The sequence below is a fragment of the Rhea americana genome, unplaced genomic scaffold, assembly GCF_003343005.1.
Source record: "Rhea americana isolate MKP2758 unplaced genomic scaffold, rheAme1 scaffold_311, whole genome shotgun sequence".
Lineage (NCBI taxonomy): Eukaryota > Metazoa > Chordata > Aves > Rheiformes > Rheidae > Rhea > Rhea americana.
In genome coordinates this window covers 561,313-574,429 of record NW_028186437.1, presented here as the reverse complement: position 1 = coordinate 574,429, position 13,117 = coordinate 561,313, and the positions used below count along the sequence as shown (strand labels likewise).

The window sequence follows — 13,117 nt, the reverse complement described above, 5'->3', positions numbered from 1 at the left end:
AACCCACAGCCCTATTGCTACACTTTCACTGGCAGCAGGTAGCTGTAAAGAGCAGTGATAGATTTCTGTGGAGAGAAAATGAAGGTCCTCGTTCACCATCAAAAATGACCAATCTCACACCAGTCATAATGAAGAACTCCAAGCAGAACAGCAGCATTTGGGTAAGACTGAATTAATATTGATTGCCTGGAGTCTTTATTCTAACAGCGAGCATGGATTTCTAGTCATTTAGTGGATCTTTAAGAAGTACCCTGCAGAACAGCACCTCTAGTACTAATTTCATCAAGATCTGAAATCATTTTCTTTTCTGTAGCAAGGCTTCCATATTATTATTCCAGAGGATGAAACTTTTGTGTTGTTAAAGGAAAGGGGCGATTAAAGATCAAAGCTTACAATAAAACCCTGCTCTCAGAGAATATCTTCTTCTTGTTTCTCCATCAGGCTTTCTCCAAATCAAAAATCAGTTCCCAACAACAACAGGTTTATTCATTGATGTGCACGTTTTATCAAGCAAACTGCCAGGAGTGAACAATTAACTGTATGCCACAAACAAAAACATCCAATATGTAGCCTGATCCAAATTCAGAAGTCTTACTGGTGTCATCTCCAACCGCTCTCAACTGCAAGGTTGTTCTCTCTTTTCCTTAGGATAGCAGTATAAATTATAAGAGCAGATGCTGAAACATATTTCCGGGCATAGCAGGCCTCATCCTGCACAGCACTGTATTATCTCAGCTTTCCTTTGCTTTAGCATTAAGCATTGCATAGGAATCAGGTCTAAATGACAGTTTATAGCCTTTGACATAAACAGATGCCTTCCTAAATTTGCAAAAAATACTCTTAGAAAGACATGGCACTGTAAGAATTAATGACATAGTCCAGCAGGGTTGCAAGTAACACGCAACTGCACTGTCACTCCAGAAGGCACCTGCTGCAAGCTCAAAGCCTTGTTTCCCAAGTGCAGACTGCCTCCCTTTACCTGCATCACTGCTCAGGGTCCAAAACAAATATTCTGGAAACAGTTTCACAGACTTTATGATTAATATACTACTTCATGGGGTTGACACCAGAAAGCAGACATGTGGGAGGGAGCTGTAAATTCTTCAGACTTTTTTAAAAATAGATTAAAAGATAAGTCTGGATAAGCACTGGCTTTGCACATGTACAGCATGAGTCCGATCAGAACTATTCCATAAGGAATTTACTGATGCTCGTGGAGTTACTCTGGGGCATATAGTAGCATAACAGATCTGAATTTATCCCCTAGATTCAAGGATTAACGACTTATATGTCACAGAGGTTGCACAATGCATAAGTTACTTTCTCATTCATTCCTTCATCCAGAGGCTGCTCAGATGAAACTTGGCACCTTTCCTTAATAAGGAAAATGATGATGTATAACCCATCAAAGAGGCTTTTCAGGACAGAGCGCTTTTATCTTCCAATAAACAAGGAAGCTGAAGCCCAAGACTTTAACGTTTAAGTCTTACACTGGCATATGCAAACACAAATGTTCTGTTCATTGGCACACACAGATAACGTACCTTTGTGTTTGTACACTCAATCATGAGGCACACAAGTGGCAGTTATCTTGCACATCCAACATGCAACTTGAACACACAATGGCCTGGATTTGCCAAATCCAGATCCTTTGTACGCATCAATCAACTGTTACATATTTGGATCCTGATTTACCGAAGAACAAGCTTACAAGGGTCCTTTCTGGTGGGGCAGGGGAAGTCTGCTCAATGGCACACCGAAATACCCTTCCTCTCTTTAAGCACCAAAGCACCCTTCTACCTTTTTTTGCAGGACCTAATCCTTCTAGTGACAAATAGAACACAAACAAGAGGAGCCATCAGTCGGAAACAAGCCTATGCTGAAAGGCATCCTATACCGCAGTGACTGCTCCAGTTCACTCTGTAAACAGTGTTAAACATACGCTTGTGAAATGCTACTCTGCAATATTTATAGCACCACATCCCACAAAACTGTTAAGAGAAGTATCATGGTACTCATTAGCATTCCAGTACTAAAGGGAAGGGAGCCATAGAGGTTCGTAGGCAAGACAGAAATCTGCACAGAGGAGGGATCTGCCAGGTTCCCAAGTATAACCCCAACGTGTAACACTCTGTCTCTCTTCAAGGGAGTACACTGGGCCACACAGAGCTGACAGGGAATGTTCTCTCAAGGAAGGAAAGAGGTAATTAGGTTAAAATATCACTTAGCTCTAAGGCAAGGTGACAAAAGTTCATGCACTAAGGCAACCTCATGCATCACACAAATGGGATGGCGGTTCCAGTAAGTCAGCAGCACCAGTTTTTGGGATGTCATATAATGGACTGGGATTTGTTGAATTTGGCCTYTGTGCACACAAAATGCAAGCAAGTACTGTTACTCACAATTTTTAGATCTGTCAAGCAGCCAGCCACGTTCAGCAGTGACTGGAATCACTGTGCTCYGTGCTAGGAAATCAAGGAGGTTCATTTCCCAATCAGCCTTCGCAAAGCACACAGCTCTTCATGGTTTTCTCTTCAAGTATTTTACAGGCAAGCCCAAGCCTCTTAAGGCACCACAATGACCTGTTGCGTGAACTGTAGGCCAGTAAGAACAACTTAGTTGTTTGAAATCTAAGCTCTAGCACTGGAGTAACTAGATTTCCTAGAACTGCAAGTTCAGATCACAGCAGGGTCATCTTAGCTGTTCACTTAGCTGTTGTTAATAGCAATCAGACATAATCAGATGCTTGACCTCAGACAGACATGAGAAACCTATGTGGTAGAAAGACAGGCAGTAATGGGTGTCCTAGTAAGGAAAAAAAAATACTGAAGTGAAATGCAACATAACTTATGACCATAGTTTCAAGAGGTATAATAAAACCCCTCATACAACTCAACGATCATTTCTGCCCTCTCCTCTTCCCCCTTCCCCAGCAGACTGTAATCAAAATGCCATATGGAAAAGCAAAGAGGTAGCAGAAACTTGATTTTCACACTCAGTCAGGTTAGCATTAAAACAAAGACATCCCCTCCCAGCCCCCTCTGCCAGATGCCTCATTAATGCAGCTCTTGGAGCTCTGCCTGAAGATGGGGAGGAGATGCACTCCGTTTTATTCAAACACTGGAACCAGGACACTAACGTTATAAAAATTCCAGGAGGGCCAAAAGACAGACATCCATCCAACACCATCAGGAATGCCTCAGCTGGAGTTGATCCTCCATGGGGCTGGGAGTGAAGAAAAAGAAGGATCATCTCTCCAGGGCTCTTCCAATCACATCATTTATGATGACACCTTAGGAAATGTCCATCCATTTCTCTATTAACTATGAATGTCTCCAAATGCATCCTTTCATTGTGGCACGGCTACCAAGGTGACATGTGACAATCACTGTCAGGGGATAGAGGGTGTCCCTGGGTAGCTGGAGAGTTAGATACACAGAACTTGCTTCTGCTTATCACAGGATCTAGGAGCTCACCTTGCCAGTCTGGCTCCCTCCTTACTATCSATAACAATCTGTCACAAACTCGAAACAAGCTCCTTTGCCATGGTTTAGTCTGCTTGGGGACTGGGACCAGCATGTCCTGCAACTTACAAAACTTGCAAACTTTGTGCCACTCCAGGGATCGAGGACATGCTCTTTGTAGAGCAAGTTACACCCAGGGTCCCCCAGGCTGCCTTCTCATATGGGATAAGACACAGGCTGATCAGAGCCTTTTAACTACTCAATTTCCTCTTCCCAGGCATGTCAGGCACTGCAGTATTTGTTTGGGTAGTGGAAAATTCTAAATCAGCTCTACAGCAACGCATCTGCAAACCCACAAGAGAACAATTGGCGCCATCAGTGGTGGAACTAACGAAGCTTCATCTGGATTCTCCAATGGCTCACAAAGAACGATCTCCCGCCCTCGCTCTCCCTGCAGCTGGGTATTAAAACAGCTCTCTGGTAAGGATTTTCTGGTATCTAATAAAAAGTTTGGTAAAGCATCAACCCTTTATCTCAGCAGACTCTAAGGGAATCATCGTTTCCTCTCTCTCCTCACGTCCTGCCTCCTTTCGTGAAACTGGTAGGGACATAACACATCTAAATTCTGCCCTCTTTATTTGGATGAGACTGAACAAGGGATTCAGCAGTTATTTTGGGGGAGCTGGGAGGGGTACAATCACAGCCATTACGTCAGCTTCTGCCTAACAACAATAGGCAGATCAGCCTGCACAGTGACAGGTCTTTTTAATCCTTGCACCTCTTAAAGAGCCCTTCATCATTTTGGATAGTTTCTCTCATCTCCACTTCCCAGAGTCAAGTAGGGCTCACTGGAGTAAAGCTGGTTTCCTGTAGCATGACATATTACAGCTGTTATTAGATTAACACTGCAAAGTCTGGAGCCAAAAATCACACTGATGGACAGAAACCAGCCACCTAGGAATTAAACAGTCTTCCTTCAGCCTCCCAGAGGTACTGAAAAGGACAGTCCCTGGATCCTAGTAGAAGGGTCAGCTGCCAGGATCCTGCTCCATGAAATATCCTTTTAACCCAGCCTGTTTTGAACTCATAGGGTTTTTTGCACATTGGCTCTTGCAGTCTGTATATGCCTCCCATATCTCCCATGCTGGAGTCCCTTCAGTGTTACAATATTAGCAAGATTAAATCTCCAAATYCCCCCTTGTCAGGTATCAATATTCCCATTTTGCAGAGGGAGGGAAAAAGGCAGACAGGCTCCATGACTCASTGTGTGGCCTCAGGCATGTGCCAAGGCAGAGCCAGAGAATCCACCTCTGCATAGCTCATGCCTAAATCACCTTCTTAATTACTGGGCCAAGAGAGACAGGCCCAGACCTCAGGCACCCACACTCTGTACACAGAGCAAAGAGTGATCAGCTCAGGCAGATTTAGGGCTTCCCACCTGTGGCAGGGTCTTCAGTTCATGCCTAGGAGCCTGGCAGGGTTAGTGCCACTGAGCAAGTATTACTCAAAAGCTGCTGCTTTCCYCAGTGTGCTGTCAGCTTGAGGGCAACCTGCACTGGAGTTCCAGTCCACCCAGAGTTATCCTCTGCCTAATCCTGCAGCCGAGACAATCCCAAGGTCCAAGAGAAGGTCTATGGCAGAATTGGAACCAAAGCCACATCTCCTGCCACTCAAGTCTACCACTTGACTAACCAGATCTCTTTTCCTCTCATGCAAATATAAATGTGAGTAGCAAAGCCTAGAAGCCAAAGGTTAAGGAAATATTAGCAGAGGACTTTGGGCCAGTCCCACAAAAGACTTTTAGGCTCCTTAATTCCTGTCAAAAATCATCAGGATTTTTAGTAGCAAATTTCCTTGCTGGATATGATTTATTTGCTTGTTCATCCCAAGGAATCTTAAGGCAGCAGATGCCAATTACCAGGAGTGCCAATTACCAGTGGCTCTGTGGATAGATACTTACAGCTCTTTTATCAAGCAGTGGTAAAAATCAGCTGAGATCCTTCAAGTTCTTATACAGCCCTGCCATGAGCCTAGACAGATGGAGCAACAAGTAAGTGCTGTTTTGAAGTTGCACATCTACACTTTCCCTGGCTGAGGCAGAGATTGMCTTTCTTGATACTCTTTTCTTCAATTAGAAAACATCCAAGCATATTCATGCTCCAAATATCATTTATTAAACAGAGCAGCTTTGGCCTCATAGACTCAGAACCTGCCTCTCATTTCCACTTATTCCTGGAGGCTGTCCTCTCCATTTCTAGCATGGGCATCTCTGAGTTCAAGCGAGAGACGGGTAGACAGCTGGAAAATCACAGGATCATACAAGGAATCAAACTCAGGTCATACCAGCACAGTTCCTCATAAGGTCAATATCGTTCAATTCAGAACCATCACTTACTTGATCTGCTCCCAGGTCTTGGTAGCCAAATGCAGGACCCAGAGATCCTTGTAATGGTAAAACTGCTCCCCATTGGGAGATGCAAACTCCCCGCCAAACACCCACAGCTGCCCGCCACCTGTGGGCACCACTGCTGCCTGCCAGGACAAGAAGGAAGAGCTGCATCAGGAGAGAGTTCAGGAAACAGAGACAGAAGAACTTTATCAGTCAAACGTGCAGCTGCCTCCGAATTCCAGCGAGCAGTCAAGCGGCAGCGGCTGCTGCTGCATTGCTTGGCAACGGCAGCTCTCTGGGGCTGGAGGAAGGGGAATTTTAAATGTAAAGTTACTCATTGTTTAGCCCACTTTCCCTAGAGCAAAGGAAAATTGGTTAAGGAGCTGGGTTCTTCCCAGCATCTTGAGTTCCAAGATAAATCGAACGTTTGCTGGGAAGCATCTTGAGATTTAATTTAATAGCAATATTTCAAAACCCTCTTCAGCAAAAAGGAAAGCTCTCCACAGATAAGGTTTGGGAACAGTTCACCTGTTCTTTAGTAACATAAAGAGCATCCTGCAAATGACATGCTGGTGGCTGAGGAACTCCAAGCCACACGCAGAAAAGGGGCATTTCCTGCCTCAAAGACACAAGTAATATCCCACCATAGGGCAGGCATAGTAATGGACTGGGGGTAGTTACTTGGAAAAGGATGTTAGCAGTACAAAAATTACCCTTTATACATTTGTATATACACTCTTTACATTATAAAATAATAATTGGTACAGAAATCAAGCTGTAGCACAAGTTAAAACCTGAACCTTCCCAAGGCCTGCAAAGCACTGYTTCTGAATAAATAAAACCAAACACAGAAGGAAACGTACACCATTTGGACAAAAGGAGACTGTCAATGCTTTGTCCAAGGCAAGTATCAGAGCATGTTAAAAGGGTTTGTTTTGCTTATTATTTTTGCAAGGAGCAATACCAAAATACCCAGGTGGTACAGGAGTCAAGACTGTTAAGAGGTAGGGAGAGAAGAGTAAGACTCCATTTAACTGAAATTATCTGCATAGGGACCAAGTGAAAAAAGAAACAAATCCCCCAAAAGCAATCTGAGCAAACGTGTAACTTCATTCCACSTCTGAGACCTCTTGAGGTTGTTACATTATAAACAAAGTCTTTCATACATGTTCTTCCAGAATTCCTGTCACACACCAAAATTGTGATAATGATCTCTTTTGAAGAAAGGGCTTCATTTCCTGCCTAATCTTGCAAACAGCAAAGGAGATCTTTAGCATCAGACACGTGTCCATGCCCTGACATAAGCCAGCCTACATATGCAAGGATTAAACACATGAGAAAATACTGGGTGTGTCTGCAAGAAGCATTTGTGGGAACATGAGATACCTAATCAAAGGAGATAGGTGTCTGATTTTCACGGGTATCTACTGCTTCAAAACTTAAATGCAAGGTACATACAACAGCCTGCTTATACTTGCGTGTGACCTTTTGAAGAGCTGGCTCCAAATTCATCACATAACCAAGCCCTTTTCTCTCCTCAGACAACTGACAACACTGGGCCACGGCTATTCACACTTCAGCTCTAATTTATTGATGAAATGAAGCAGCCAGGGCAACTCAAATCACAGAGACGATTTGAGACAGAGATGAGAACTGAGACTGTAAACATGCACATACCAACACACCGACACACTTCTGTTTACCTTTGAGCTAACAAGGAACATGCATTAAAAATTGACAGTCAGAGGGAAGAAAACAAACTGGTCAGTTAATGGGACTGAACAGTCTCCTATTCAAATGTAATTAATTATCRGACAGAAAATTTACTGTTGAAGCAGAACTGCTCAGATACGTTTCTCGTTTTATTTCTGTTATAATCCAATTGCAACTCCCTAGTGCACAGCCTGCCTGCTCAGTTTAGATTTAACTGCTAGACAGCCACCTGCTGGCTACCAACACACAAACAAGTACCACTTAACTCCATGCCCACAAAGTAACCTCCTTGTCACTCAGGTAAACAAATACTCAAAGTTTTGGTCTTCTTATGAAATTTGATCGCTGAAATCAAGAATGATTTTAAGCTCCATGAGSTATCCTAGATAATCAGTTGGAGCCTTTCAATCCAAGGAGTCATGTGAAACTCTGAGCAAGACTGAGAACTGGCTGAAAAGCAGAGCTCAGAGGGTCATCATCACTGGCATGGAGCCCAGTTGGAGGCCTGTGGCTAGTGGAGTTCCCCAGGGCTCAGTACTGGGTCCCATCCTGCTCAACTTTTTCATCAACGACCTGGATGAGGGGAGAGAGTGCCTCCTCAGCAAGTTTGCTGATGATACCAAGCTGGGAGGAGCAGCTGACACACCTGAGGGCTGTGCTGCCATTCAGAGCGACCTGGACAGGCTGGAGAGTTGGGCAGAGAGGAACCTCCTGAGGTTCAACAAGGGCAAGGGCAGAGTCCTGCACCTAGGGAAAAATAACCCTAGGCACTAGTACAAGCTGGGGGCTGACCTGCTGGAGAGCAGCTCTGCAGAAAAGGACCTAGGAGTGCTGGTGGATGACAAGTTGACCATGAGCCAGCAATGTGCCCTTGTGGCCAGGATGGCCAATAGTCTCCTGGGGTGCATTAGGAAGACTGTTGCCAGCAGGTCGAGGGAGGTGATCCTGCCCCTCTACTCAGCCCTGGGGAGGCCTCATYGCGAGTACTGCATCCAGTTGTGGGCTCCTCAGTACRAGAGAGACATGGAGCTACTGGAGAGAGTCCTGCGCAGGGCTACAAACATGATTAGAGGGCTGGAGCATCTGCCCTGTGAGGAACGGCTGCGAGAGCTGGGCTTCTTTAGCCTGGGGAAAAGACAACTTAGGGGGGATCTTATCAATGTGTCAAGGGAGGGTGTCCAGGGGATGAGGACAAACTCTTTTCAGTTGTCCCGTGTGACAGGACAAGAGGCAGTGGGCAGGAATTGAAGCACAGGAAGTTCTGCCTGAACGTGAGGGGGAAATTTCTTCCCTGTGAGAGTGACGGAGCACTGGACCAGGTTGCCCAGAGAGGCTGTGGAGTCTCCTTCTCTGGAGACATGCAAGGCTCACCTGGACGCAATCCYGTCTAACACGCTCTCAGTGACCCTGCTGAGCAGGGAGGTTGGACTAGATGATCTCCAGAGGTCCCTTCCAACCTTACTGATTCTATGACTAGCATTTAGGTGCAGTGTAACAAGGGTAGATGAACCTTCCCAGACTACTGGCTCTCACTAGGAACATCTAAAGAGCTTTGGCCATGAGTAAGATAATAACATTCACACCTTGCATGGCAGCTTTTGACATGTACAGGTCACCCAGTCACTTGATATGACAGGTATGATAACCCATCAGACAGTTGGCAGAGGCCAAAGACCTACAAAAAATAAAACTCCCCAGTTCACATCCTGGCACACACACATTCACATAGTATAAACAAAAACAAATCTTTCATCACCACAGTCAGACACTTTAATGATAGAGAAACCACTGCAGTGATTTCCAGATGTATGTCATCAGGTGCTGTATGACAGAGAACATTTAGACAACTTCATCCACTGCCTTGGTGGACACAGAAGAAAAACAGCAGCAACAGTACATCTTTGAAAGAGGACGTTTCCTGCCATGAGTTCTGTCTGAATCCTGCCAAATCCCACCCACAACAACCCCAAATCCTGATTCTACCACTTAACACTTCCAGAGGCCACTCAGTAATCAGAGAGCACAAGCACCTTCGACAGGTTTTTCCAGACCTACTCAGCGCAAGAGGTGTGGCGACACTTTTGGTAACCCATGAAAAGGAGGATGCAGAGAAGTCAGATACTCTTGGAAGCAAGTGCAACTTCCATCCATCCTCAGGGAAGCATCAGAACAATTCCAAGTGCTGTTCCGTCACCCTGAACTTTACCTGGTGAGCACATCGCCTAGGAGGTGGGTTGGGGATCTCTACTTTAGTCCAGCTGTTCTTCCGGATGTTGTAAACATACAGTTCATTATACAGGTATGTCTGTTAGAAAAGAAAGGAAAATATGGATCACTAGAGCTCTCCCATTCAACAGGATCAGTCTATCCAACCACAGGCCCCTCTGAAGGTTACCTGTGTATTAGAGAAGATACACAGCACCAGCTCTGCAAAGTGGAAGTTCAACTGCCTCTATAAGGCAGGGAAGGAGGACACCAACCTCCCCCACTAAATCAGGAGTCAGAAACTTTCCTAGCATGAATCATGGACTAGACTGTTCTCTCCCAAATCTGAGGTAAAGTTCAAGCCAGCCTGAGATATGAGGACTTGGAAAGTTGGAGCTTAACACGAAGCACAATTTAAAGCTGTCCAGAGTGCCGCTCAACTCCAGAGACGGGAACAGCTTAAGGTAATGAAGCAAGCAGAATTCATTCAGCRTATCACGAGGCAATCTTAAATATAGGGCCAAATATCTTTATCAGTCTTCAGTTTTCAGGCTAGAATATGCACAACTTCTCAGACTTAGAAAGACCAGTTTGTTACYAGTTTGTTTCCAGAAGCAAAATAAACACTTGTAACTTGCAAAAATTTAGGAACATGAGCACCTGCTTTGCTACCATACACATCGCCAAGGCAACCAACGCCCTGCCAGTTGCAAAACTGCAGAAGTAGCTTATTTTCAGAGGGAGAAGATAGAGATCCTTCAATAGTTTTCAGAGATGAGGGGCAGATRCGGCTACTATTAAGTCTGGAGAAATTATGTAGCCCTGAAATATTGATGCCGAGACAATCACTCTGACTCCTTAATAGGTTCTAGCATGTCTCCTTCCTGCCAACTGTTCAGGCAGGAGACAGTATCACTGCAGAATTAAAAGGCTATTTTGCTCTCATTCAGAGACAAATACATATTTTATGACTGGTGCTTTGAATTTTCGCTTCAAATGAGACTCATGCAAATTACAATAAAAGGAGGTCAGAATAAAGAAAAATGGAAGTATACATTACTTTTTGGCCATTGAAATATTCACCTCCAAAAAGGATCAACTCATCTTTCTCAGGGTGAGCAGAAAGGGAGCCATTCAGCCTGCAAAAGAAAGAGAGATGGGCCAAGACGAGCAAGTGTTAACAATCTTGTAAAACTCAGGAGCTTGCAGCCTTAAATGCAGCTAGTGCTAGCGCCTCTGCTTTCTAGCCTCAAGGGTCTCTCCATCAGCTGCACAGTTATTTAGGCTATGATATTCACCCCAGGGCTAAAAACTTCCCAAAGAAATTAACTTCTTTAAAACTTCCAGCAAGATTAATTTGACATCGTCTGAAATCTTATCCTATTTTAGGAGCACACGTTACACTGCCATTTAACATGCCTTTTGACGTGAGCTCTTGAATTTTAATGCTGGTGTGTCAGGAACAAAAATTAGTTTTATGAGGACACATAGCTAGGGGTAGAACTGGGCTGTCTCAGAACAACTTATCTGCGTCATCCTGCTGCAGACACCACTGCTCACCACTCACCTACAGATCACCAAAGTGCTTTGCACCATGTGGGGACAGATCCCTACCACCTGACGGCAAGGCAGCAACTGACCATTGTAACATGCTCRAGATGGACAGTAGTGTACTGACCTGTACCTACACAGGTATCACAGAGAAGGGCTTAAAGTAAGTCACAGCAACCAGAAATATACAGGCCACCAGTATGTKGACCTTGGCCTATGCTTGATTAAATGTCCTGTATCTCAGGACACATCTTTTTGGCCCTCGAGCTCCTCCAGCTTTCTAGTGCAAATCCAAAAGTTCCTCTTAACCTTTATTCTTCTCAAAGCCCTAAAATCTAACTCTGCTTTGCTCCTTTTTAGTGGGGTGATGTGATGTGAACAAGGGGATTTGAAGGTRTGAAATGCTTTTAGTATCTTTCTTAACCCAGAGACTCAGTTTACCAGATATTTTATGAAGCCAGAAATCAATCCAGCCAGATATTATACCTTCCATTTTCAGGAAATAACTTCATACATAGAAGTTTCATTAACAGCACTAGCAACAGCCATATGAATTATGCCCAAAGTCTCATACAATCTCTTACCTGGGTGAAGGGGGTGGGCAGGACGTCTCAATTACTTGGGTCTTTTTAGCATCTAAACTCTGGAATTCTGCTATCAGGGCTTCAAGATCCTCCTGGAAATAAAAAGCCAGATATGAATTTCTTGACATGCACAGAGTCACCTGCACATCTCTGAAACAAGCATTCACCCTCACAATTTTCCCTTTAAAAAAAAAAAGTAAATTGACTGCTTAGGTTCACTTCATTCAACTACATGAAACGGACACCAAGCACTTCCACACATGCTTTAGAGACCGGTCTCCCACTRACAAGTGCTTAGAAGAGTTCCAAGAGGACGGTAGGCATAGTGCATTTGGCATGYCCTTGCTACTCCTGCAGCAGAAGCACAGCACTATCAGCAAGTATAGAGCTATCACTTAACACCCTATAAAATTACAAAGAGCTGTATGCTATGATCTAACCAGTCCTCTTCTCTGCCGGTGAAAACAGAAAGGGGAAAACTTCCCTATTTCCAATTCATACTTTAGTTGGAGAGAAAACTGTATGTATTGTTTTAATTCCCTTTCAACTTCTGTAWATTAAACTAAAACCCTTCTCTAAACCCTCTGTTGCAACGGCACAGGAAGGTTTGCAGCTAGGGGGAGTTCCTGCTCTCCTGATGCGAGGTCTCTCCTGCAACCCCAGGACCAAGACCTGCGCTCCCTTAACCTCCCTTGCAGCAGTCGGATCTCTGGTCACAGCAGAGATTGCCCCAACCTGGGCACCGGTTCTCCCTGCGGCCGGGAGCTGTGCGYTACTGCTGGCAGCACCGCGCTTCCCCCACCGCCTGCGGGCAAAGGCAATGCAAGGTCCAGCTTGAGCGCGGCAGAGAGAAGCGTTTTCATTTCCTCGTGAAACAGGCCGAAAAGGGCGACGGGGGTGGCTGGACAGACCGATTCTCGTACTGCATTTTCCTGTTCTCCCGCCACAGGCTGCTCCCTGTSACCACTGAAGTGGGAAAACCCTCCGCGCCTCAGGCGCCGCCACCTGCGGGGCTTCACCGCCCCTCCACGAGCAGGCAGCGGGTCGCGTAACTCCCTCGCTGCCGCTCAGCCTCCCGCCTCTGCCCGCGCCTCACCTTCTCCTTCCTGGCCCGGCGGGACACCTTCCTCTCCATCTTGGCCGCCGTCTTCTCAGCCCCCTTCCCCTTCTTCTCGCGCTTCCCCTTCTTCCCCATGGCCGGCGGCGGCGGC

At 45.2% G+C, this 13,117-nt stretch overlaps 1 protein-coding gene across 2 annotated transcripts in view; it reads right to left on the bottom strand.

Annotated features, from left to right (window-relative positions):
* Positions 1–13,111, bottom strand: part of KLHDC4 (kelch domain containing 4) — a 29,546-nt gene extending 16,435 nt beyond the window's left edge. For both annotated transcript variants that reach the window (XM_085310145.1, XM_085310147.1), the window contains exons 1-5: positions 13,003–13,111; positions 11,907–11,998; positions 10,832–10,910; positions 9,773–9,871; positions 5,860–5,996 (exon numbers count right to left, since the gene is read on the bottom strand). In XM_085310145.1, the coding sequence (XP_085166271.1) occupies positions 5,860–5,996; positions 9,773–9,871; positions 10,832–10,910; positions 11,907–11,998; positions 13,003–13,101 (506 nt within the window). In that variant the 5' untranslated portion in view covers positions 13,102–13,111. The remainder of the gene's footprint in view (positions 1–5,859; positions 5,997–9,772; positions 9,872–10,831; positions 10,911–11,906; positions 11,999–13,002) is intronic.
* Positions 13,112–13,117: the final 6 nt, after the last annotated feature.